General features: G+C 40.4%; 1 protein-coding gene across 1 annotated transcript; it reads left to right on the top strand.

The window, feature by feature from the left end:
- The first annotated feature begins 357 nt into the window (after nucleotides 1-357).
- LOC142257584 (olfactory receptor 5V1-like) lies at nucleotides 358-6492 on the top strand. Its single transcript, XM_075329722.1, has 2 exons — nucleotides 358-1269; nucleotides 6451-6492. Exons 1-2 carry the CDS (start codon nucleotides 358-360, stop codon nucleotides 6490-6492), a joined length of 954 nt encoding a protein of 317 aa, XP_075185837.1.
- Nucleotides 6493-27436: the final 20944 nt, after the last annotated feature.

Genomic DNA, 27436 nt, shown 5'->3' with positions numbered 1-27436 from the left:
AATATTTGTTCATCTATACTTCTTATTTGCTGAATTTAAGAACTCTACGGACTATCAATACAGTAGACCTTTAACAATAATAGGGTCACAAGAAGAAAAATATTGTTAACTATCGGATCTGTAGAGATCTACACTGAGGGTCCAGTTTCTTGACACTCACCTTAGATCAGTTTTCTATGTCTAGCCTTAAATCTAGCCCATCGAAGCATCTATTGTTGGTTAAACCTTGTGATGTTATGTTTGCAGTATTTTGATGACTAATCATTATAAGACCAGATACTATAAAATTTGTAAGTAGACTGTAAACTATCTTACGGTTAATTCTTTTCATTGTATATCAGGAATCACCTGAATATTATGGAACAATTGAACCAAACCACATCCCGAAGGTTCATCCTACTTGGATTGTCCACTGACCCTCAACTACGAATCATCTTTTTCATTGTTTATTTGATCATGTATTTAATAACTATATCAGGAAATCTTCTGCTGATCATCGTGGTGAGGACCAATCGAACTCTACACAGTCCCATGTTCTTCTTTCTGACCAACCTTTCCTTCATTGACATCTGCTTCTCCACCTCGATTGTTCCTGTACTATTAATGAACACCTTAGCACAAGACAGAAGTATTTCCTTAGTTGGTTGTGCGGCACAGATGTTTGTCTCCTTAGGTTTGGGTGCTACAGAAAGCATAATACTTGCCTCCATGGCCTATGATAGGTTTGCCGCTATTTGTAGACCATTGCATTATAACACCATAATGAGCAGGACAATGTGTTTTTCCTTAGCTGCATTGTCATGGAGTGTCGGATTTATTAACTCTTTCATACAGGTGTACCTAACATTCCAGCTCCCATTCTGCAGGTCTCTTGACACCAATCACTACTTTTGTGAAGTACCGGCCTTTATACAAATGTCTTGTGGAGACACCTTTTTCAACGAGTTATCTATATATATCACAGGAGGAATGATTGCCGGAAGTGCCTTCTACTTGATTCTGATCTCATATGTCCATATTATTTCCAAGATCCTTAAAATGATTTCCGCACATGGAAGACAGAAAACCTTCTCCACCTGCGCCTCACACCTCACTGTTGTCACACTATTCTTTGGCACCGTTATGTTCATGTATTTACGACCCCACTCAAAAAAGAATAGTCAATACTCTATTGAAACTGACAAAGTAGTGCCCATTCTGTACACGACAGTAACACCAATGTTGAACCCTTTTATATATAGCATGAGGAACAACGACGTGAAAAACTCAGTAATCAATCAATTGAAAAGGCAGCAATGTTGCCTACAATGTTAAAGGGGGCTGGCCACTTGTGCAGGAAGGATTAAGTTAACCCAGGTACAAATAAAAAATATTTAGTGGAGCAGCGCCGATGTGCTTCATTCAAAAATGCCAGCTCACAATTTATACTCAAACCCTTAAAAAACATATAAGCTTATTAATAAATTCTTTAAAACAATCCCAGAGACACACCAACATTAATAAACCAAGGCCAGGTGACCCCTCAATAATTTGATACAGATACAGGGGGAAGGGAATAAAATGGAATAGGGGGAGGGGGAGTTACAGAGTCACTGATATATGGCTCTGGAATTATCCATGAGCGGTTATTTTATGGTTTGTGTCAGAAACGTCGAAAATTGTGGGTCACTGGTGATGTGACGTCCTGATTGAAATTACCCCCTTGCTATACATTAAATTATGGATTAATTTCAGTAGCATTACATAATGTCAAAAAATTGTGATGATAATTTTGGCATATTTTTTGCCTCAATGGGATGTTCTTTGACATGTGCTATAAGTTGTTTACTCTAAGTAAAATGTAAACAATTATTATAGCTCTGTTTATTTATTAATTATTTGAATTGCCACATTATCATTCACTAATATTGATTGGCTGGCCATAATTTTGGCGAATATCAATATTTAACTTTATTGTATATTCTATAGTAATTATAGAAACAGAAGTTCCAAGCGGCACACAATCCTTCAAGGTGCACGTGTCCAAGGAAGGCATCCAGAGTATAATTAATACAAAGGACCGGCACTCCAAATCTTCTGAAATATTTTTGTAGTTTATTCCATCATATCATACAGGCGTAAATTACGCGTTTCGGCTAGATGTGAAAAAGGCTCACTATTAGCCGAAACGCGTAATTTACGCCTATATGATATGATGGAATAAACTACAAAAATATTTCAGAAGATTTGGAGTGCCGGTCCTTTGTATTAATTATAGTAATTATAGGGGGTCTTCTATGCTATATATATCTATACTAGCTGTACTACCCGACTTCGCCCGGGTTAATAACTGTTGTTAACAAAATAGAATGTATTAACATTCCCGGGATAGAATGTATAAATAGAATGTATTAACGCCCGGGATAGTAACTGTCTCTCTGTTTCTCTCCCATTCTCTGTCTGTCTCCCCCTCTGTATATATCTCTCTGTCTCTCTCTCTATCTCTTTGTCTGTCTCTGACTGTCTCTGTCTCTTTCTCCGTCTGTCTCAATCTCTTTCCCTGTCTATCTCTTTCCCTGTCTGTCTATCTATCTCTGTCACTTTCCCTGTCTGTCTCTTTCCCTGTCTGTCTCTTTCCATGTCTGTCTCTTTCCCTCTCTTTCCCTGTCTGTCTCTTTCCCTGTCTGTCTCTTTCCCTCTTTTCCTCTGTCTCTTTCCCTGTGTCTGTCTCTTTACCTGTCTGTGTCTGTCTCTTTCCCTGTCAGTCTGTCTCTTTGTCTGTGTCTGTCTCTTTGTGTCTGTCTCTTACCCTGTCTATGTCTGTTTCTTACCCTGTCTGTGTCTGTCTCTTTCCCTTGCTGCATTGTGACACATCAACATTCCAGATAAGGGTGTGGCTGCGCATTCTTCTGAAGTTCTGTCTGCACTGTGGCTCCCAAGTCCATTCGCTTTAATGGAGGTAGGTGTTTTGGCAAATAACTGTAAAGCGCAAGGTTAAAATTTACCCTCAAAACATAGCCTATGACGCTCTTGGGGTCCAGACGTGTGAGTGTGCAAAATTTTGTGGCAGTAGCTGCGGCGGTGCAGATGCCAATCCCGGACATACACACACACATTGAGCTTTATATATTAGATTATTAGATCTGGCACCAATTGCATTATCACAATTTCGGACATCCCAATTGCGCGTGCTTGATTAATCCTCCCTACATGCGCTCTTACAATCCACATTGGAGGGCTGCTGTATTGGCTGCGCAAGCACGGGGAAGCATCTCACTGACGCGGGTATTGTGACGTCAGGTCAGCGCCTGCGCATCTTGAATTCAGGCCCTCTGGTGTTTGGATTGTGTTCCTGCAGCTCACACTGGAGAGCCTATTCAGCTCTGCTTGTATTATGCATGCGCCGGCAAGGATTGTTGTTATTGATGCTGCCTGTATGGTGACGTCGGGCCAACGCATGCGCACATTGAATTCAGGCTATCTAGTGTCCAGAATTCTAACGGACATGCGCAGTTACCCTTCAGGGGACATTGTAGCCCCAGGCTTTTATTGGCTGTGGATTATGACCATTTCCTGGCACTATGACTTAAAATCTCCATTGATTCACACGAACGCTGCTTACAGCCATGGATTACCACCATACAGGATCTGCTGTCGTCTCCCCAAGCCTCCTGATGAATCTTTAATGGGAAACAAGAAACATGTAGAGGCTAGGCCGGGATGAAGACCTGCTTTTTTCAGGGAAGTGAATCATTTTCTTTTCCCCTTATTGTCCTTTGTTATTAAATGAAAGTATCTGTGATGGGGGCTATTGGCACCCTAGTAGGACATTAGTATTAATGAGTGGTAGTGAGTTGTTCTGCTGATTACCTGGTCTTGCTATGACTGTATAGAGACTATGGTGGCTCTTTCTGTGACACATTACGGTGTAATAGATTATTACATGAGCTAATTATTGCAGAGATTATTGTTTTTGTATTACCCTCTGCGGTTGTATATCATATTACCTTGGGTTAAGTTTTGAAAAGTTTTGAAAAAACATATATTTATTAATTATTTACACCCTACTGTACCCTTGGGAACGGTTCCCTTCTCTTTCCCTCCCCTCTATTTGAATTATCTTCCCTATTTTCAGGGCAAGGAAAAGGGAAAGTTGACGTGGAACGGGGGCGCCTGGTAACTTAAGGTGTCACACCCTCTGTTGTTAGGTAGAGATACTGGAACTGTTGAGGGTTACCAGGGCATTCCTTTCCCTCCTATTCCATTTTATTCCCGTCCCCCTGTATCGGTATCAAATTATTGAGGGTCACTTGACCTTGGTTTATTAATGTTTGTGTGTCTCTGGGATTGTTTGAAAGAATTTATTAATAAACTTATATATTTTTTAAGGGTTTGAGGATAAATTGTGAGCTTGTACTACACTCTACCTGATAATTCTAAATTACCTTTGTAAACTATTCAAAAGTGCCACCCTCAACAATATAGCCCTCCCTCTGAAATATAGCCACCAATGAAGGTGCACATGACCAGATCCATTATTGAGAGGAATATAGCCACTAATGAAGGTGCACATGACCAATTCCATTAATGAGAGGCCTCCAATAGCTCTACAGAACACATTAGAATCTAGAGCATGAGCGGTGTCATTCAATACAGGCAGATAATATGGCCATATTTTGGACCAAAGTGCCCTATTATACTTTATTGATAACTGGATGGTATAATTTTGTAAAAATACTTGGAAAGTTATCAACATTTTCAGTCTCGAAAGTAATAACTTATCTCTTGGTGGGATTTGAAAGCTGGGACATGTACAGATCAGCAAAATGGGGCACTTTTATCCACTTTGGAAGAGAGCAGCAATGCCCAAGCATGGCAGATGATCCATTCATTCTCTATAGGACTGCTGAGAGCTACACTTGGCTTTTCCCGGCATAATCTTAGACAATGAAGAAAGTAGCAATCGGGTATCAGATTTTCTGCTTCTTTCAAACAAAAGTAAATGTGCCTTAGTTTGATGAAAAAAAATCCCCATTCTGCCAACTGATGTGGGTCCCAGGGATTGAACTTCCACCGACTGGTAAGTTATCACCTATCCCATGGATAGGTGATAAATGGTTTCCAAAGACAATCCCAGTATAATTTTGATAGACTAAAGGCGCATATCAGGAAAGAAATGCCTCAGTTTTTTGCTCACCTACCAAGGAATTACTTCCTTTTATCAACTTTAAATTTAGAATTTAGATTTTAGTCATCCAATGGTTGTGCCATCATCCATTCCCTTTTCTGAATACTGATTGTAGCAAAATGCAGCAACCATTGGAATGTTTTGGGTTTTCTTTATTGGACATTCAACAAATGTGGTGAACCCTTTCTTCTTTTTTTCCACCTAGCATAATTTTGGCCATAAACTTCACTATACGTACTCCCCCAATTAGTAGTATCCATAATGGAGCTTAACATAGTACTCCACTATCGGAGCAAGGAAGTTTGGGACATGCATTACAGTGCGACACCATTGACTATTAGGCTGCTTAAAAGATACTATGTTTGAAATCCTGATAACCACAATCATAGTTTAACTGAAGTGAATCCCCTCTCACTAGAGGACTGTAGACACAGATAGTGTGTGCTACCTCTTTACCTGGTCCTGTTGTACATTTCTCAATTTTATTATGAAGGTGGTCAAAATAGAGGTGGTCCAAACCTTCCAAACAGGTCACTCATTTTTTGATGAACCCCAGTATTTTTCTCCTATTAGTCTATATTTTAAATCCCAACTTCTATATGCACAATACAAATCAATAATCCATATCACTATTTTTCACATAGAAAATCATGAATTCAAATTATGCAGAGCCGAATATGAATATTGACCAAAAAAATTAACACTAGCGCTCCTGAAAAATGGGGGACTAGCAAGGATAAAAAGTGATGAGTGAAAGCAACACTTGAGAGGCTGAGGGAGTGTGAACCAAATATTAAAAATATATAAAAATATATATAAAAATGTACAATATATATAAAAATAGTTACAAAAATAGATGAATAAATAAATGTATATATTTAAAGAATAAAGACAATTGGATGAAAAATGTACCTTTTTATTTTTTATGACACTAAAATTTTAAAATTGAGTAAGCAAAACAAGTTATAGTCCCAAAGCTCAGTGCCCGTTGGAAGCCGCAGGTAGTTGGCAGGGTTCGCATAGAACCTATCAAGGGTAAAGGACAAAAAATAAATCTAGGTACTACCCAGGTAGTGCAGTAGTACCTAGATTTACGAATGTGAATTTTTTTATGTGGTCATCAATTAAGTCTAAAGTATACTGTAGATCCATTTTTACTTAACTACGGTTCCAAAATTTTCATTCTATACGGCTCATTATTTGTTAGGCATTGATAGGACTTAATGTTCAAATTCATACTTTATATAATTACGACATTGTAAGAATATTTATTTTTAATATAGATTTTTAAAATATTTAAAAATAAACTAGGGCCCTTCAATTAAATTGAGTAAAGGAAAATTTATACAGAACGACAAACAGATGAGTTGTTTATACTTGTGTTTTCTCATCTTCTAACTGTTTTCGTAGTCATGAAATTCTTAGTCTTATACCTCCTTCCTACATTATACACAATAGAATTCTGTGCCAAGACAAGATGAAAATTTTTACACAGTCTCCTCTTGATAACAAAATTGCTAAAGCTGGTGAAACCCCAGTTTTTGGCAGGTTGTTTCGGATATGTTGACGTTCTTTTTTAAGTAAGCTTGAAGAGTACATAGTCAGAGCTGCAGTATAGCTGGTCCTGACATCAGTGAATGCTGAAATCAAGCTGACCTTGATAGCGGTATCTGGGGAGTGATTGAGACCATGAAGCTTTTGTTCTTGTACTTTGGCTGAAAATAAAACTCTAACTGGCTCCTTCAGTCAGTCAATGAGGAACTGAGCCTAAAGGTACCGTCACACTAAGCGACGCTCCAGCGATCCCACCAGCAACCTGACCTGGCAGGGATCGCTGGAGCGTTGCTACATGGGTTGCTGGTGAGCTGTCACACAGGCAGATCTCACCAGCAACCAGGGACCACCCCCCAGCCAGCAGCGACGCATGGAAGCGATTCTGTGCTTGGTAACTAAGGTAAATATAGGGTAACCAACCCGATATTTACCTTGGTTACCAGCACACACTGCTTAGCGCTGGCTCCCTGCATTCCTAGTCAGAGTACACATCGGGTTAATTTCCCGATGTGTAGTCTGGCTATGTGTGCAGGGAGCAGGGAGCCGGCACTGACAACGTGAGAGCAGCGGATGCTGGTAACGAAGGTAAATATCGGGTAACTAAGGAAAGGGCTTCTTGGTTACCCGATATTTACTTTGGTTACCAGCGTCCGCAGAAGCCGGTTCCTGCTCACTGCACATTCAGTTGTTGTTCTCTCACTGTCACACACAGCGATCTGTGCTTCACAGCGGGAGAGCAACAACTAAAAAATGGTCCAGGACATTCAGCAACAACCAGCGACCTCACAGCAGGGGCCAGGTTGTTGCTGGATGTCACACACAGCAACATCGCTAGCAAGTCTTGCGTCAGCAGCGATGTTGCTAGCGATGTTGCTTAGTGTGTCGTGGCCTTTAGTCCAACATTCCAAGGTGGGTTCAAAATTATTTAACGTATTTCACTACACCTAATCATTCAATGAAACATGACGTCTACAAAAAAAATTAAAAACTGGACTGAAATCCGTAAGGAAAACACTGGTTACATATTTTTTATGAGAACCTAACTTAACCCTAGAACGCGCCACCATAGAAATCTACCATAGAAAACAAATAATCTAGCAAGCCTGTGAGGCCTCAGGTATGCGTTCAATGGTTAAATGAAAATCATTGAAAGTTCTAGAAAGTTGTAGATGAATAGCGTTATTCCCAAACAAGTAATCAATGTATCCTCCAATTACAGAGGTCCAATAGATGGGACCCACTACAATCCTATGATCAGGGTTCTCAAAGCCTGAGAACAGGGCACTGTAGTGTGTCCTGTAGGGAGTGGAGGTGCGCATACTGGGCCTTTGCTCAATTTGTTGTTAATGAGGCTACCAGTGAAAGCAGAGAGCTTTTGCACTCCCTTAGATCATGAATTGAGCAAAGCTCAAACATGCAGAAACCTATTTTTGTGGTTTAGTGCCTCAATCTCAATATCACTGGAAGTTCCACCAGTCAGACCCCCAGTAGTAATCAAGTTTCCAACTATCTTTTGAATATAGGGTAACAATATTTTGAGAATAACCTTAGAAATTAAAAGAAAAACATTTGGTTTGCCGCATCAGTTCGTCTTTCCCAGGAGAGCAACCTGTGCTACAACACCAGAATTCATACAGTGGCTGATAACTTCTTATCAGTCAGTGGGTGTCCCACCACTAGGACCCACATCGATTGGCAAATCTAAGAACTTTTTTCCAAATGAAGAAATTGTAATCCCCGTTATATGATGGAAAGGCAGGTCAGGTATTCAGTTCAGACTCTAGGAAAAAAAAACTATTTAAAAAAAACAATTTCAGGAAAATCTTATTTTTTTTTGTCAAAATCAACCAATTTAATGCATTTTTACACTTTTTCCAAAATAAGAATTATACAGTATGCTAAAAACAGAGAACTTCAATTTTTTTTCCCCAACTTTAGTATTTACTCTTAGCTTTGGATAAAAAAAAACTAATACAATATCACATTCTGTATACGTATTTTATGTTACATAAAGTAGAAATTAATTATTAATTTACAAATTAGATCAGCTGAGAATAGATAAATGTTTTCCACAACGGTCTCTAAACCGATTACAGAAATGAGTTGGGAAATTTAAAAATTTGCAAAGGGGATTAATGCGTATAAGGTGTAACATATACAGTTAGGTCCAGAAATATTTGAACAGTGACACAAGTTTTGTTATTTTAGCTGTTTACAAAAACATGTTCAGAAATACAATTATATATATAATATGGGCTGAAAGTCCTCACTCCCAGCTGCAATATGAGAGTTTTCACATCCAAATCGGAGAAAGGGTTTAGGAATCATAGCTCTGTAATGCATAGCCTCCTCTTTTTCAAGGGACCAAAAGTAATTGGACAAGGGACTCTAAGGGCTGCAATTAACTCTGAAGGCGTCTCCCTCGTTAACCTGTAATCAATGAAGTAGTTAAAAGGTCTGGGGTTGATTACAGGTGTGTGGTTTTGCATTTGGAAGCTGTTGCTGTGACCAGACAACATGCGGTCTAAGGAACTCTCAATTGAGGTGAAGCAGAACATCCTGAGGCTGAAAAAATCCATCAGAGAGATAGCAGACATGCTTGGAGTAGCAAAATCAACAGTCGGGTACATTCTGAGAAAAAAGGAATTGACTGGTGAGCTTGGGAACTCAAAAAGGCCTGGGTGTCCACGGATGACAACAGTGGTGGATGATCGCCACATACTTTCTTTGGTGAAGAAGAACCCGTTCACAACATCAACTGAAGTCCAGAACACTCTCAGTGAAGTAGGTGTATCTGTCTCTAAGTCAACAGTAAAGAGAAGACTCCATGAAAGTAAATACAAAAGGTTCACATCTAGATGCAAACCATTCATCAATTCCAAAAATAGACAGGCCAGAGTTAAATTTGCTGAAACACACCTCATGAATCCAGCTCAGTTCTGGAAAAGTATTCTATGGACAGATGAGACAAAGATCAACCTGTACCAGAATGATGGGAAGAAAAAAGTTTGGAGAAGAAAGGGAACGGCACATGATCCAAGGCACACCACATCTTCTGTAAAACATGGTGGAGGCAACGTGATGGCATGGGCATGCATGGCTTTCAATGGCACTGGGTCACTTGTGTTTATTGCTGACATAACAGCAGACAAGAGTAGCCGGATGAATTCTGAAGTGTACCGGGATATACTTTCATCCCAGATTCAGCCAAACGCCGCAAAGTTGATCGGACGGCGCTTCATAGTACAGATGGACAATGACCCCAAGCATACAGCCAAAGCTACCCAGGAGTTCATGAGTGCAAAAAAGTGGAACATTCTGCAATGGCCAAGTCAATCACCAGATCTTAACCCAATTGAGCATGCATTTCACTTGCTCAAATCCAGACTTAAGACGGAAAGACCCACAAACAAGCAAGACCTGAAGGCTGCGGCTGTAAAGGCCTGGCAAAGCATTAAGAAGGAGGAAACCCAGCGTTTGATGATGTCCATGGTTCCAGACTTAAGGCAGTGATTGCCTCCAAAGGATTCGCAACAAAATATTGAAAATAAAAATATTTTGTTTGGGTTTGGTTTATTTGTCCAATTACTTTTGACCTCCTAAAATGTGGAGTGTTTGTAAAGAAATGTGTACAATTCCTACAATTTCTATCAAATATTTTTGTTCAAACCTTCAAATTAAACGTTACAATCTGCACTTGAATTCTGTTGTAGAGATTTAATTTCAAATCCAATGTGGTGGCATGCAGAGCCAAACTCGCGAAAATTGTGTCACTGTCCAAATATTTCTGGACCTAACTGTATAAGGAGGTCACCACTATTCGTGTTTTGTAAGAAATACAAGATGCTGCCCCATCCATAGGGATTGTTCTGTGTTACTTCAAAATAGTTTGTAAGTAGAACTGAAATAAAGATTATTTTTATCAGTATGTATTTTAGGTTTATATACAGTGCCTTGCGAAAGTATTCGGCCTTCTTTAATTTTTAACCTTTTCCCACATTTCAGGCTTCAAACATAAAGATGAAAATTTTAATGTTCTGGTGAAGAATCAACAGATGGTGGGACACAATTGTGAAGTTGAATGAAGTGTATTGCTTATTTTAAACTTTTTTAAAAAATAAATAACTGAAAAGTGGGGCGTGCAATATTATTTGTCCTCTTTACTTTCAGTGCAGGAAACTCACTCCAGGAGTTCATTGAGGATCTCTGAATGATCCAATGTTGTCCTAAATGACTGACGATAAATATAATCCACCTATGTGTAATCAAGTCTCCATATAAATGCCCCTGCTCTGTGATAGTCTCAGTGTTCTGTGTAAAGCACAGAGAGCATCATGAAGAGCAAGGAACACAACAGGCAGGTTCGTGATACTGTTGTGGAGAAGTTTAAAGACGGATTTGGTTACAAAAAGATTTCCAAAGCTTTAAACATCCCAAGGAGCGCTGTGCAAGCGATCATATTGAAATACAAGGAGTATCATACCACTGCAATTCTACCAAGACCAAGCCATCCATCCAAACTTTCATCTCAAACAAGAAGAAGACTGATCAGAGATGCAACCAAGAGGCCCATGATCACTCTGGATGAACTGCAGAGATCTACAGCTGAGGTGGGAGAGTCTGTTCATAGGACAACAATCAGTTGTACACTGCACAAATCTGGCCTTTATGGAAGAGTGGCAAGGAGAAAGCCATTTCTCAAAGATATCCATAAAAAGTGTTGTTTAAAGTTTGCCATAAGCCACCTGGGAGACACCAAACATGTGGAAGAAGGTGCTCTGGTCAGATGAAACCAAAATCAAACTATTTGGGCACAATGCCAAATGATATGTTTGGCGTAAAAGCAACACAGCTCATCATCCTGAACACACCATCTCCACTGTCAAACATGGTGGTGGCAGCATCCTGGTTTGGGCCTGCTTTTCTTCACCAGGGACAGAGAAGATGGTTAAAATTGATGCAAAGATGGATGGAGTCAAATACAGGACAATTCTTGAAGAAAACCTGTTGGAGTCTGCAAAAGACCTGAGACTGGGAGGGAGATTTGTCTTCCAACAAGACAATGATCCCAAACATAAAGCAAAATCTACAATGAAATGGTTCAGAAAAATATGTATCCAGGTGCTAGAATGGCCAAGTCAATGTCTGAATGTCTGAATCCAATCGAGAATCTGTGGAAAGAGCTGAAAACTGCTGTTCACAAACACTATCCATCCAACCTCACTCAGCTCCAGCTGTTTACACAGGAAGAATGGGCGAGAATTTCAGTCTCTCAATGTGCAAAACTGATAGACACATACCCCAAGCGACTGCAGCTGTAATCGCAGCAAAATGTGGCGCTACAAAGTGTTAACTTAAAGGGGCCGAATAATATTGCACGCCCCAATTTTCAGTTATTTTTTTTTACAAAAGTTTAAAATAACCAATAAATTTCGTTCAACTTCACAATTGTGTCCCACTTGTTGATTCTTCAACATAACATTAAAATTTTTATCTTTATGTTTGAAGCCTGAAATGTGGGAAAAGGTTGAAAAATTCAAGGGGGCCGAATACTTTTGCAAGGCACTGTATTTCTATATTTTTTCTTTTGATTTATTGACATTTATACTTTCACAAAAATAAGTTAAATAAAAAAAATAGATATATTATACCTGACTATGCATGGTCAGGATCAAATATAACTTTAACCCAGCCTTATATTCTCATAATAAATATCTACCCCAGCATCTAAGAAATTAGACAAAGGGAACGGTCTTCTCATTATACCACCGATCAAATGATTGCATGGTTAAATCTCTAATAAAAGACAAAAAATGAAAAAAGTTAAACAAAATGTTTAGAAATATAAAACAAATCAAATGGAATACTAAACATTATCTTTGTACCATTGCAAAATGCTTATTATATAAAAATGTAAAAGACAAAAAGTGCACATATTTGGTATCGGCAACTGGAACAATCTATTTTCTAATTCTATAATTTTTTAATCACTTCCTATGATGTAGAAATGTTTAGAAGGAGTTGGGCCATTTTTCATTCCATGACGACATCAACATTCCAAAATTTATTTTGTGACTTTTTTAAAGAAAATCTTTGTGACTGTGCAGCAGTGGTGTCTCTTGCACTTTTTTAGGCTAACAAGGAACTCATTAACCTCTCCATGACCTATGACGTACCGGTATGTAATAAGTCATATCTATCCCAAGTCTGCATATTTCCCCAGACGTTGGCTGATCTCAACAGCCGACATGTGCAGCTAACAGACGCTGGTGGATCAGAGATCCAAGCATGTCTGTTAACTAGTTAAATGTCGCTGTTAATCTCTGACAGCTAAATTAAATGCGTGCCGACGGGGAACACGTGATTCCCAACTCGCATTGTCAGCCCCATGACAGGAACACAGAGTGCCAATGGATTGTGACAGCCATGGGTCAGCTGGATTTCCACTGTTACTGTCATAATGTAGTTACTGTGAGTGCTGGCTAAGTGCCGACACTCACAGATCATCAGCATTTCTGAAGCACCACTCTATATAGCAGAAGCAATTGGAGTATATCAGCTTCAAGTCCTCTAAGGCGAGTAGTAAAAATAATTAAAGGTGTAAAAAAAATTTAAAAAAAACACAAAAAATTAAATCATCACCTTTTGCCCCATTTAAAATAAAACAAAAACATACACATATTTGGAATCTGTTTTTAGAAATGTCCGATCTATAAAAATATATAAAATAAATTAACTGATCAGTAAAGGGCATAATGAGAAAAAAAAATCAATTCCCCAGAATAACATGTTTTTGGGATGCCACAACATTGCAATAAAATGCAATAAAAGGTGATCAAAACATCACATCTACACAAATATGGTATCATTAAAAACATCACCTAAGGATGCAAATAATATGCCATCAGTGACCCCCAGATCCCAAAAAATGAGAACCTTACGGATCTCGAAAAATGTAAACAAAAGCGCAAATATTTCTTTTGTCAAATTTCTAAATTTTTTACACCACTTAAATAAAATAAACTATACATGCTTCATATCTACAAACTCGTCTGACTTAGGGAATCATACTGTCAGATCAGTTTTACCATACAGTAAACATAATAAATAAAAAAAACTAAAAATGAAATCATGGAATTGCAATTTGTTTTCTTGAAATTTCACCGCACTTGAGATTTTTTTTACCATTTTCCAGTATAATATGTGCAAGAATGGATAGTGTCATTAAAAAGCACAACTCATCCCGCAAAACGCAAGCACTCATAAGGCTATATTGACTGAAAAATAAAAAGTTATGTTTCTTGGAAGAAAGGGAGGAAGAAAACAAAAACGCCGGGTGGTGAAGGGGTTAACTAAAGCCATGTCCATAGTTGGGATCCAGCCAGTGGTTCCCACTATGGAATATATCACAGATCGTCCCTTCTTTAATTGTATCTGCATCCTTAGGTCGTGGATACAGATGAATAACAAAGGGCCCCATTTGACTAGGTGCCCTGGGCTCCCTACTGCCTCACATGGCACTCCTAATAAGACTCATTTGGGGCAATAATGAGATATCACACAGGAGCCTAAAGAGGCCGGGATAGGTGACTGCTGAGAGACAGCAGAAAAATGGACAAGTAAGTATTTATTTATTTATTTTCTTAAATGAGGACACTCATGTACTCTTTAAATTTGTGGTGACAGTACATATGGTATGGTACAATTGTTTTTTATTCTTTTTTTGCAGTGGAGATCAGTGACACTTCATATAATGCTACCATTAAGGAGTTTTGCACTGATTTTTTTAGGACAATATGTGGCAAAACTTGCAATTGTGTGATCCTGTAATATTCAGAGGCTTAATATGTAACTATTATATTTAATGGACACAATGCATGATGCTACTAGATTCACAAGGCAAAGTATATGACCCTGTTCCATGATAGAGAACACAATTTATGACTAATATATGCAGTGGACCGCAATAATTCATCAATGTATCAAGTAAAAAAAACTTTGAAAAGCCACTACATTTTTGTGCAACGTACGCAAAAAATTGGCAAATGTTGGCATTTACGTGAGAGTTTCAAGTAGCTCCGTTAAAATGGGCCCACCTGGGGTGGAGTTAGTGTGGGCCCATCAAATTCCTCGACAATCTATAGTGTACAGAAATACTGCCATAGCCAAGGATTTAAGACGTATACTCTGAACAGAAATGTGTGACCAGGAGAAGCAATTATGATGGTATGGGTTGGATGGATAAGAAAAAAGAGAAAAATCTTTCCACTTTAAAGAAGTCACCTATGAGTCATTGAATGGGGCAGTTTTTGAATAATTTTATAATCTGCAATGAAAATGTCTAGTAATTACCAAGTTTATGAAAGATTACTGATTTTATCTTTATTGCACAATATGATATCTTGGAAATCCCTCTTTAAAAAAAACAATGGACTATTTGAGGTTGCATATTATGGTCAACTAATTAGGGTTGGCAGAATGAGGTGAACAACTTGTCTTCATTCTTTGAAAACCTCTATAGGTCTATGAAGACATCACATGATTTCTGTTTTATAATGAGCAAATCGATTCAATGGAAATTGAATTTGTGTCAAGTTTTAGGAATTCGCTGAACCTGGCAAAATCGAACAAAACAAATTTCTTAAAATTGCCACTGTCATTATACACAGAAGTTACATTTTGTCAAATATTGCATGAGTCAGGCAAGGATTAGATGTTGAATGTTGGATACCTAGTTTCTGTGCACTGACCCCTGATTTGGAGTTCTCAATGAACTCTGTGTAACTATCTGGATTCAGCCATCTTGGATAATTAAAAAAATAAAAGAAAATAAAGATAAGCAGGAGTGTTACACTTACCAAGTTTCCCTTGCAATGGTAACACTACTTCCAGGGCCCCTCATTACCCTCATGCATATTCACTGCTTTCCCCGCCCTCCGACAGTCCTGGTGTTTGTGATTGGTTTCAGTCAGACCACGCCCCATCCCTGTGTAACAACTTGTCTGACTGCTTGTAATTGTACATGCTGTCTGCGTATATATAGTGGTGTAAAAATATATAAATAAAATCAGCATAGGGTTTCCCCATATTATGATACCCAGCATAGATAAAGCATATGGCTACAGGTTGCAGCTCCCAGCCATGTGCTTATCGTGGCTGTGTATCAAAATAAGAGGGACCCCATGCGGCTATTTTAAAAATATTTAAATACGTAATTTTCAAAAAATGTGTGCGGCCCCCTCAATTTTGATACCCAGCCGTGATAAACCCAACAACTGGGGGCTGGTATTCTCAGGCTGGTGAGACCCATAGTAATTAGGCTCCCCCAGCCTAAAAATAGCAGCCTGCAGCCAGCAGAATTATTGCATACATTAGATGCCACAATCTTGGCACTTTACCTGGCTCATCCTCATTGCCCTAGCGCAGTGGCAATCAGGGTAATATAAGGGGTTAATGACAGCTAGCAGCTGAAAAGAAATAAACACAAACACCAAAATATCCTTTATTTGAAATAAAATATAAAACCACCCTCTTTCTTTTTTATTTACCTGAAACATCCTCTTCCAAAGTAATCCGAAAAGGTCCCACAACAATTCTGGTACATACATACTAAAGTCACAGTGCACAGGCACAGAACATGTCTGCATGCTGTGGCTTCAGGCAGACTGACTTAGCCGCAGCTGTGATCGGTGATGCTGTTCAGTTTATCTGCGGTCACAGCTGGAGATTCCCATGGTATACTCCCCCTGTGATCGCAGGTAAACGAACGTCAGGTCACCAAATTAAACTCAGTTACCTTAGCTCAGTTAAACTGAGTTCACAGACCTGCATCTCCTGGCAGAAAACCACGGAATTGACACAGTTTCAGGTTTTCTGCCAGGAGTTGCAAATTTGGTGATGAAATATCTGCAACAGAATTCTGCACCAACTTTGCATATCCTGGCAGAAAATCACACGAAAACTAAGTCAAAACAATTTTTGTGTCTTTTTTTGCCAAGAGATGCAGATTTAGTGCTGAAATTTTCACACCATATTTCTGCACCAAATCTGCATCTCCTTGCGCAAAATCGCATCAGTAAAGCATTAAAACCACATTGTGTTTTTTTGCCAGAAGATGCAGATTTGGTGCAGGAATATGGTATATAAATTTCAGCAGCAATTCTGCATCTCTTGTAAAAAAAAATGCGGTTTTCTGCCAAGACATGCAGGTCTGTGAACTCCGTTCACCTGACATGAAGTAACTGAGTTCGATTAGGTGATCTGAGGTTAGTTTACCTGCAGCCACAGGTAGGGTACTGTGACTGAAAATAAACTGAGTGACGACGACGCTTAGGGTGCAGCTCAGTCAGTGTCTGCCTGAAACTGCAGGGTGTGGACATGTTCTATGCCAGAGCCCTTTGACTTCAGTATGTAGCAGAGCCAGAATTGTCATGGACCTCATGGAACTGGGTGTTTGAGGTTAATAAAAAGGTGAAAAAAAGTGTTTTTTGTATTTTATTTCAAATAAAGGATTTTTTTGATGTTTATATCTTTTCACTTACAGATTAGTAATTGGAGTCTTTTAGATGCCTCCCTGTTGTAAATGTCATCCGAGTGGGTGCTGGTGTGGAGCTCCCTCTGGTGGCCAGGAATTGTAATGAAGTTGAGTCTAAATCTGTGACTCAAACAGGTGTTGGAATTAATTAGGAATCCAGGAAGTCCTATTGCAGACCAGACTGGTGTTTTTAGGAGAGCAGTTTCTGCTTGGCTGCTGTCGGTGATAAATGTTCCTTCTGCCTTTGAAGATTGCTTGGAGTTTTTCCTTCAGTTTCCTCTATTTATCCTGCACCATAATTCCCTCCAGATAAGTCTGCACATTTTCTTTGCCAAATTGAAGGTTTTGCACCTACGAGTGTTTGTGTTTTTTGTTTTTATTTTGTTCTGTGTTTGTTTTCTTGTATGTGAGGATCTGGCTCTCTGCTATTTTTGAGAGGGCAGTTCCTTCAGCAAGAAAGGGAGTTTCTCCCTGTTCTGATTTTGATTATTTGCACTTTTGAATATCATTTGTTCTGTGATTTTGTTTTTTCCCATTATATCTGCAGCTCTATTTAAAGTGTCTGGCACAAGAGTACCTGATATAGTGGGGGCAAAGACTGTGTGGTCTTAGGGCTTTTTTTCTATCAGGAGTTTGGTATTTTTTGCAGGGTTTTTTGCTGACCGCAATCAGTTATTTTTCCTGTCCTGTTGTATCTAGTAAGTCGGGCCTCACCTTTGATAATTTATATTTTCTGTGTATTGTGTTTTCTTACATCACCGTCGTTACATGTTGGAAGCTTGCTAGTCCCTTGGGGACTGCTCCGAGGCACGTTAGGATTCTTCATTTCTATCTTTGAGATTTAGCAAGTTGTTCCGGCAGTGACGAGGTGTCTAGGTGTGTTAGGAACATCTCACTACTACTTCTAGTGTTGTCCGATAGATAGGGGATTGCGGTCAGCCTAGTTTCCAACTACTCTTGTGTTTTCTGTTTTTTCCTGATTAATGGGATTTTTTGTGATCATCCACAGTTACCATTTCATAACACCTCCCATTACTAGTCTAGGGCTTAGTGGCAGCTGTGAGCTGTCATTAACCCCTTATATTACCCTGATTGCCTCAGCACCAGGGTAACCGCACCAGGGCAATCATATGAGCCGGGAAAAGTGCCGGGATTGTCGCATGTAATGGATCTAATGGATGCAACAATTCTGGGCAGATGTAGGTATTTTGATGCTTAGGGGCCCAATAACCATGGGTCTACCCAGTCTGAGAATACCAGCACCCAGCTGTTGACTTTATCATGGTTGGGTATCAAAATTGGGGGGACCACACTCCATTTTTTTAATTATTAAAATAATTTAATAAAAAGCTGCATGGGGTCCCGCTTATTTTTATACACAAACAAGATAAGCACATGACTGGGGGTTTCAGCCTGTAGCTGTATGCTTTATCTGTGCTGAGTATCATAATACGGGGGAACCCTATGCCAATTTTTTTATTTATTTTTACATCACTATAGATACACAGATATCGTGTGAAATTTCAAGTAATCAGAAACGCTGTCACACAGGGTGGGGGCGCAGCCTGATTGCAACCAATCACAGACTTCAGGACTGCCAGTGGGTGGAGGAAGCAGTGAATATGTATGAGGGTTAATGAGTGGCCCCGTAAGTAGTGTTAAAGCCACACGGGGGACTTGGCAAGTATAAGACTCTAATCCCCCTAGTCCTTTCTACCTCCATTTTAAAGTGCCATATTCTGGTGCCCATAGACTTACGAGTATATGGGGATTGGTGTTCGGGCAGATAATGAGGGTTAATTCCAGTCTTGAACCGAAGATTTTAAAAATTAAGTTGAACCAGCTAATCCTGAATATCTGAGGGTTCGCCCATCACTAATCAAAAGCAGAAACAGCAAATGCAACAGCCATTTTGTGAGAATCTGGATAGTTAAAGGGCATCACAGCTGACAGCTTGGAGATATAAATAGGAAACAAAAACAACAAAACACTGAAGAGACTGTACAAAATGTGTGACAACATAGCAATGAAAAAAATAGTGCATGAGGAAATTAGAATTATATTGATTTGATTGATAGTAATAGAGTGTTAGGAGAGTCATTGTGTCATAAACGTCTTTTCAAGGCAACTTGAGACCATAAAATTTTTCAATTAGATTTAATACATCCACTGCCAATTGAATTGTCTAGCAACATTCAGCAAATCTTGTGAATTTTAATTTAAAAATATTTTTTCATCTTTTTCTGGTTAGCCGTATTTAAGAATACTACTGGCTATCACAGCAATAAAATTTTAGGTTCACAAGAAAAAAAAATGTTAACATTGGGATCTGTAGAAATCTACACTACTGATGAGCGAGTGTAATCGTTACTCTTCGCTACTCATAGGAATAGTATGGTATTGAAGGTATTCGTTATATTGAGAGTTTTTGTGTATTCGCCTCCCTATATTCAGATGTCCCACCCAGATCTTTTGGCGCCTGATTTTAAGCCACTAAACATGCTGGGCTTCTTAACCAATCAGAGTAATGCCGCAGCCATCTTGGTTGTGGGATTATTGTGATTGGCTGGCCACACAACGTTATAGGTTCTATAACAAGCCATGGAGAAAAAGACATGGATCGCACCTCCCAAAAATACATTGATCTAAAAGCCGCTAGGCAAAAATTTAAATAGAACATGAGGTTCTTAGTTACCATTCTGATCAGACTGTATTAAGCCCACTGCCACGACACGGCGAACCTCTTGAGTGGGTCCCTAATCTAAAGCCTTTATGGTGCGGCACTGTGCACCAACCACTGTCGCCGCGTATATAACAAGCCATGGAGAAAAAGACATGGATCGCACCTCCCAAAAATACATTGATCTAAAAGCCGCTAGGCAAAAATTTAAATAGAACATGAGGTTCTTAGTTACCATTCTGATCAGACTGTATTAAGCCCACTGCCACGTCACGGCGAACCTCTTGAGTGGGTCCCTAATCTAAAGCCTTTATGGTGCGGCACTGTGCACCAACCACTGTCGCTGCGGCGGTGGTCAGTGCACGGTGCCGCACAAAAAGGTCAGGTTAGGGACCCACTCAAGAGGTTTGCCGTGACGTGGCAGTGGGCTTAATACAATCTGATCAGAATGGTAACAAAAGAACCTCATGTTCTATTTAATTTTTTGCCTAGCGGCTTTAGATCATTGTATTTTTGGGATGTGCGATCCATGTCTTTTTCTTCATAGTATGACGTTATAGGTTCTATAAAAGTCCATCCACCACAATGTTGGTCAGCATTGTAAGAGTATAGGGATAGAGTGAGCAGCTACTAGGGAAAGTGTAGGCCTATTAATAACACAATACACCCTTTTCAGGGCTGTCTGCAATGTATAGTAGGTAAGTGTAGCATATGGAGGGACAGATTTTGGAGCAGGGACAGAGTCCGATAGATAGGGGATTGCGGTCAGCCTAGTTTCCAACTACTCTTGTGTTTTCTGTTTTTTCCTGATTAATGGGATTTTTTGTGATCATCCACAGTTACCATTTCATAACACCTCCCATTACTAGTCTAGGGCTTAGTGGCAGCTGTGAGCTGTCATTAACCCCTTATATTACCCTGATTGCCTCAGCACCAGGGTAACCGCACCAGGGCAATCATATGAGCCGGGAAAAGTGCCGGGATTGTCGCATGTAATGGATCTAATGGATGCAACAATTCTGGGCAGATGTAGGTATTTTGATGCTTAGGGGCCCAATAACCATGGGTCTACCCAGTCTGAGAATACCAGCACCCAGCTGTTGACTTTATCATGGTTGGGTATCAAAATTGGGGGGACCACACTCCATTTTTTTAATTATTAAAATAATTTAATAAAAAGCTGCATGGGGTCCCGCTTATTTTTATACACAAACAAGATAAGCACATGACTGGGGGTTTCAGCCTGTAGCTGTATGCTTTATCTGTGCTGAGTATCATAATACGGGGGAACCCTATGCCAATTTTTTTATTTATTTTTACATCACTATAGATACACAGATATCGTGTGAAATTTCAAGTAATCAGAAACGCTGTCACACAGGGTGGGGGCGCAGCCTGATTGCAACCAATCACAGACTTCAGGACTGCCAGTGGGTGGAGGAAGCAGTGAATATGTATGAGGGTTAATGAGTGGCCCCGTAAGTAGTGTTAAAGCCACACGGGGGACTTGGCAAGTATAAGACTCTAATCCCCCTAGTCCTTTCTACCTCCATTTTAAAGTGCCATATTCTGGTGCCCATAGACTTACGAGTATATGGGGATTGGTGTTCGGGCAGATAATGAGGGTTAATTCCAGTCTTGAACCGAAGATTTTAAAAATTAAGTTGAACCAGCTAATCCTGAATATCTGAGGGTTCGCCCATCACTAATCAAAAGCAGAAACAGCAAATGCAACAGCCATTTTGTGAGAATCTGGATAGTTAAAGGGCATCACAGCTGACAGCTTGGAGATATAAATAGGAAACAAAAACAACAAAACACTGAAGAGACTGTACAAAATGTGTGACAACATAGCAATGAAAAAAATAGTGCATGAGGAAATTAGAATTATATTGATTTGATTGATAGTAATAGAGTGTTAGGAGAGTCATTGTGTCATAAACGTCTTTTCAAGGCAACTTGAGACCATAAAATTTTTCAATTAGATTTAATACATCCACTGCCAATTGAATTGTCTAGCAACATTCAGCAAATCTTGTGAATTTTAATTTAAAAATATTTTTTCATCTTTTTCTGGTTAGCCGTATTTAAGAATACTACTGGCTATCACAGCAATAAAATTTTAGGTTCACAAGAAAAAAAAATGTTAACATTGGGATCTGTAGAAATCTACACTACTGATGAGCGAGTGTAATCGTTACTCTTCGCTACTCATAGGAATAGTATGGTATTGAAGGTATTCGTTATATTGAGAGTTTTTGTGTATTCGCCTCCCTATATTCAGATGTCCCACCCAGATCTTTTGGCGCCACTCAAGAGGTTTGCCGTGACGTGGCAGTGGGCTTAATACAATCTGATCAGAATGGTAACAAAAGAACCTCATGTTCTATTTAATTTTTTGCCTAGCGGCTTTAGATCATTGTATTTTTGGGATGTGCGATCCATGTCTTTTTCTTCATAGTATGACGTTATAGGTTCTATAAAAGTCCATCCACCACAATGTTGGTCAGCATTGTAAGAGTATAGGGATAGAGTGAGCAGCTACTAGGGAAAGTGTAGGCCTATTAATAACACAATACACCCTTTTCAGGGCTGTCTGCAATGTATAGTAGGTAAGTGTAGCATATGGAGGGACAGATTTTGGAGCAGGGACAGAGTTCAAAGCAGCGTGTAACTTCCTCCACAGTACCATCCAGAATACAGTAGATCTTTTAAGAGCTGACACCACTGAACAAGGTTACAGCAAGGAGGAACAAATTGTGGATTAGGTAGGGAATCGGGACCTGTTTCCGTAATATTTAGAGGTTCACAGCCTGACTTGTGCAAATAGTTACAAAGCAGTACTCTAGCATGTACTGCTGCCTGATACACTAAATGCACCATTCCTGTTTCAACAAAATTTAGGGGTTCAAAGCCTGACTTGTGCCGAACGTCTACATCAGCTACATTAATACGTTGTTATTATGTTGCAAATACAAAGAAGGACTCTACCATTTTGTGCTGCCTGTTACAAAGAACTCACTTGTACTTTTTCACAATATTTTTGGGATCAAAGTTTGCTTGGTTTGGGCCGTCAACATTTGCAAATGTGTAACAAAAAACAAAATGACAAAAAATCTAGTTGTTAAGGGTCAGGGACGTGGACGTGGAGTTGTCAGTGGTGGGCAACAAGGCACTGAGTCTGTGTCAGGTCAGAAGAAGCTCGATGCATCCACTATATTCCTTGCCAAATTTACCAGTCTGGAACGTAAACGTGTTTTGAAGCCAGAAGAGCAAGAGCAAATACTGTCTTGGATGGCAGACAAAGCCTCTTCACATTTGTTAAGCATCAACAAATCTTCCACTACCACACAGTCTATTGTGGATACACAGAAGGCTGACCCATCCAATCCTCAATCTGGTCCTCCTTTCTTCCTCTATCATCAGTCACCCCAAACTTGACTACTCTGAGGATCTGTGTTGTACATATCCTTTGATTGGCTCTGGCCTCTCACCGTTCAGCATTGAAGAGGGAAGTGAGGAGGTGACGTGCGTTGATGCGCAACTATTTGAAGACCTACGGCCAGATGAAAGCCACTTTGAGGAACATGATTTATTGTCTCCAGAGGTGGAGGCTAATGATGATGATGAGACACAGTTGCCATCAGGTCAGCCTACAATCTCAAGTGGGAAGGAGGATGAGATGGACAATGAGGTAGTCGATGATGAGTCCGCTGACCCGACCTGGACCTTTGACATGCATATCCAGCATAGCAACAAAGAAGAAGAGGGACATGTAGCACCAACACAGGCACCAAGGGGTAGTGGTTTGGCCAGAGTGAGAACTAGGTTAACTATTCTGAAGAGCACCCCCACTGTGGCCAATGTCACGGCAAGGGGGCATACAGCTGCTGTCTGGAAGTTTTTTTCTGAAAGTCCTTCAGAGAAAAACATTGTAATCTGTATCTTCTGCCATACCAAGTTGAGCAGAGGCCAGGGCAAAGGCAACCAGAGCAGCACCAGTATGAGAAATCACTTGGGAGCCAAGCACCCCAGTAGGTGGGCAAAATATCAGGGTACCAAATTTGTCTCTGTGGGTCAAACCACTGCCATGTTGCCTGGGCTCCTTCACAATCTGCTATCCAGGAAGCAGGCAATCATACCTCCTGCCCACAAGGTGCGATTACACAGACAAAGGAAACATTAACCACATCCACTTCCTTGTCCCAGCAAAGCATCCAGTTGTCCATGTCTGAGATCTTGGAAAAGAAGCGCAAATACCCAGCCATGCACCCACAGGCACAAAACCTAATCTCGCACATCGCTAAATTGCTAGCCATGGAGATGTTGCCATTTAGGCTTGTGGGACAACAGTGTTTCCATGATCTCTTGGCTGTGGCTACCCCACGATACAGTGTTCCCAGCCACCAATTTTTTGCCCATTGTGCAGTCACCACAATACACAAACACGTATAACAGAGGCAAGGTATAAAAGAGCAGATAGATCAGTGGCTCTCCTCGCTGCACCTACAACCTGGTGTGGGTGTTTGTAACAATTGGTGAAACCTGATGGTGGTTTTAAAGGTTGGCAAGCTGGTACATGTGCCATGCATGGCTCATGTGCTGAATCTAGTTGTTCAGAAATTTCTGAAAACATACCCTGACTTGCTGAACCTACATGAGAAGGTGCGCCGTATTAGTGCCCATTTCCGCCATTCCTCTCCCACTTTTGCTGATCTTACAGCACTGCAAAAGCACTTGAATTTGTCAAGTCACTGACTCATGTGAAACCTGCCCACTTGGTGGAACTCTACATTCTATATGTTGGCGAGTATTAGAGCAGCAGAGGGCAATAACTGAATATCAGCTTCAACATTCCCGTAAGACTGAGAGTCAGCCACTACACATAACTGTCGAGTAGGTGTGAATCACTGATTGACGTTTGTAAGGTTCTTGAGAACTAAGAGTACTTCACCAAGCTTGTGAGCGGTGGTCAGGCTATTATCAGCTTAACCATCCCGCTGCTGCGTCTGTTGAAACAATCACTGCATAATCTCAAAGAGGAAGCTTTGAGTGCCTAGCATGTGGCTATGGAGCCAGACTTCCCAATGGGTGATTATACTACCCAGCCAAGCCAATATTCTCAGGCAACATTGGGTGATGATGAGGAGGATGAGGAAGGAGAAGACTTGTTTTTCTGTGCTACCGAGGGGACTCCCAATGCTACACAGGGGACTCTCAACTCCAGCTTCATGTCTGTCCAGCATGGATTGGCTGGAGACTAGGAGGTGGAGGAGGAGGAGGCGAGTCAGTGTGAGGAGAGGATGGGTATTGTTCCCCCTGGTGGGAACACAGAACCTTTGCCTGTTTGCAGCTTGGCTGACATGGCAAAGTTCATGTGTAAGTGTCTGTGGCAAGACCCTCGCATGCTACACATTTTATCCAACAATCTGTACTGGTTGGCCACTTTTCTGGACCCATGGTACAAGAACATATTTCCTTCTTTCCCTTTGGAGTCACCAAAGATTACACAATGGAATCCTTCAAGAGGGTCATTGTAGATCAGTTGCTGAAAACATTACTCTCAGACAATGCTAGCGGCAGAGTTACTGGCTCTTTTCAACACCAGAGATTAATGGTGAGAAGAAGAAGAATTCGTCTTTATGTCTATATACACATGTATACTCATATATGTGATTTGTTTCCTTCAACTATTATTATACACGTTTGATGTACAAGTGCGATCCTGGCATATGATTTTCTGTATAAATTATGTGTATATATACTGTACACCTTTAGTTATATGCCAGCATACTTCTTCTCATGGTAGTTCTCTCCCATTACATTATAATAGCCACTTGACTTAGAATATATGACTTACTGTCAGTCATTTCAATCTGGCTTCTGAATTTTGAACTTTCAGCTTATTTGCCCCCTCCCCCCCTTTTTTGAAATTATGAAATTATGAAACTATGGATCGCTGATTAATTATTTACATATATTCATTATAATTCTCCACATGTGTTGCTTTCCACTTTGAGTACTCGTCTGCTCGTCGGTGGTGACGCATCCCCCTTCTGAGCGTGACGACACGCATACTTGATGATGTGTCTCACATGTGGCGCCTTATTTGGACCATTGTGTCCACTTTCTATCAGCGTTCCCTTTTCTGCCACCAGGGGGGGGCGTGGCTGGTGCGGTATCCGGTGTTCGCCGGGCACTTACGTCCTGCACGTGTGCCTGTGTGATCACCTGGGCTCCTTGCACTTCTAGCATCCCTCCTGTTGCCAGGGAGCCATGACGCGGTGCTCCCTCAGGCGTGTCCTGAGCATGCGCACTTAGTGCGCTGCATGGGGCATCGCTATGCGGCTGAGTGCGCGTCTCTGACTCCATTGTCATCCGGTCACGTGACTTATCACGTGACCGTGCGGCAGACATTCAAAAGGACGGCGCGGGCTCCCAACACTACACTTACTCCTCCCGGAAGAAGCGGTATATACCGCGAAACGGCCGTCGGAGGTCTCCCTCAGGACTGGCTCCCCTGCACCACCTTTGCTTTAGGTAAGCGCTCAACCGTATTTTATATCCCATTTTGTATATGGGCTACTTACAACGCTTCATCTCTGTTGGCATTTTATTACAGTCTAACTAGCCCATCTTCACTATTCATGGGTTTGTTCCATATGAGTCAGTCTCTGTACTCTATATTTTGCTTCCCTAATTGTAATTTTATTGGTGGCTTTTTTTAATATAAACCCCACCATACTGACTTTTATCTGTACAAAGGTGGTCCATGGGACCCAAGTGTATATTCCCTCATCTTGTGCTTTGAATGTCCTATATTTACCCTGTACTATTTATTAACAGTTTAATAAAATTCTTATTTGCACTAAAACTCCTAGTGCTCTTGTTTGACTATACATTTTGGAGTGTGCTGTCTCGTGGCCACACTGGTGGGTTAAATTATACCCTATACCAGCATGGCCTATATGAGACCATAAAGTATAACCATGTGGCCCTCTTTATGGATATTAATGATGAGACATGAACAAAAGGTCCAACAGAGGTGGGGGTAAAATGTGCGCAAACTGGGCCTTTTTCAATAAATGAACAAATCAGCAAGGGCTATCTGTGCCTGTAACAATAATGCTAAGGAGGGAGAAGTTGCACAACATGGTCAAGGGTTACTTATGTGACCATACCTGCATCATTTCTGATGCTTCAGTTCCCTTTAATTATTTGGTTTCCAAGCTGATCACTTGGCCTGATCTCTCCTTATATGCCTTGGAGGTGCTGGCCTGCCCAGCTGTTAGTGTGATGTCAGAGTGTGTTTTCAGTTCTGTTGGGGCAATCATTACTAATAGGCCAGTGGCGTAGCAACTGCTTTTGCCACCCGGGGTGGTCGTCAAATTTGCCGCCCCCCTCTGTTGGCGAGGGGCGGGAAGGGAGGGTGGAAGGTGAGATTGGGGATAGCTACCTTACAAGATGGATCTAGACAGCAGGATCACAGCAGATGAAGGAG

This window comes from Anomaloglossus baeobatrachus, chromosome 12 (assembly GCF_048569485.1).
Source record: "Anomaloglossus baeobatrachus isolate aAnoBae1 chromosome 12, aAnoBae1.hap1, whole genome shotgun sequence".
Classification (NCBI taxonomy): domain Eukaryota; kingdom Metazoa; phylum Chordata; class Amphibia; order Anura; family Aromobatidae; genus Anomaloglossus; species Anomaloglossus baeobatrachus.
This window is presented reverse-complemented; position numbering and strand designations above follow the sequence as displayed.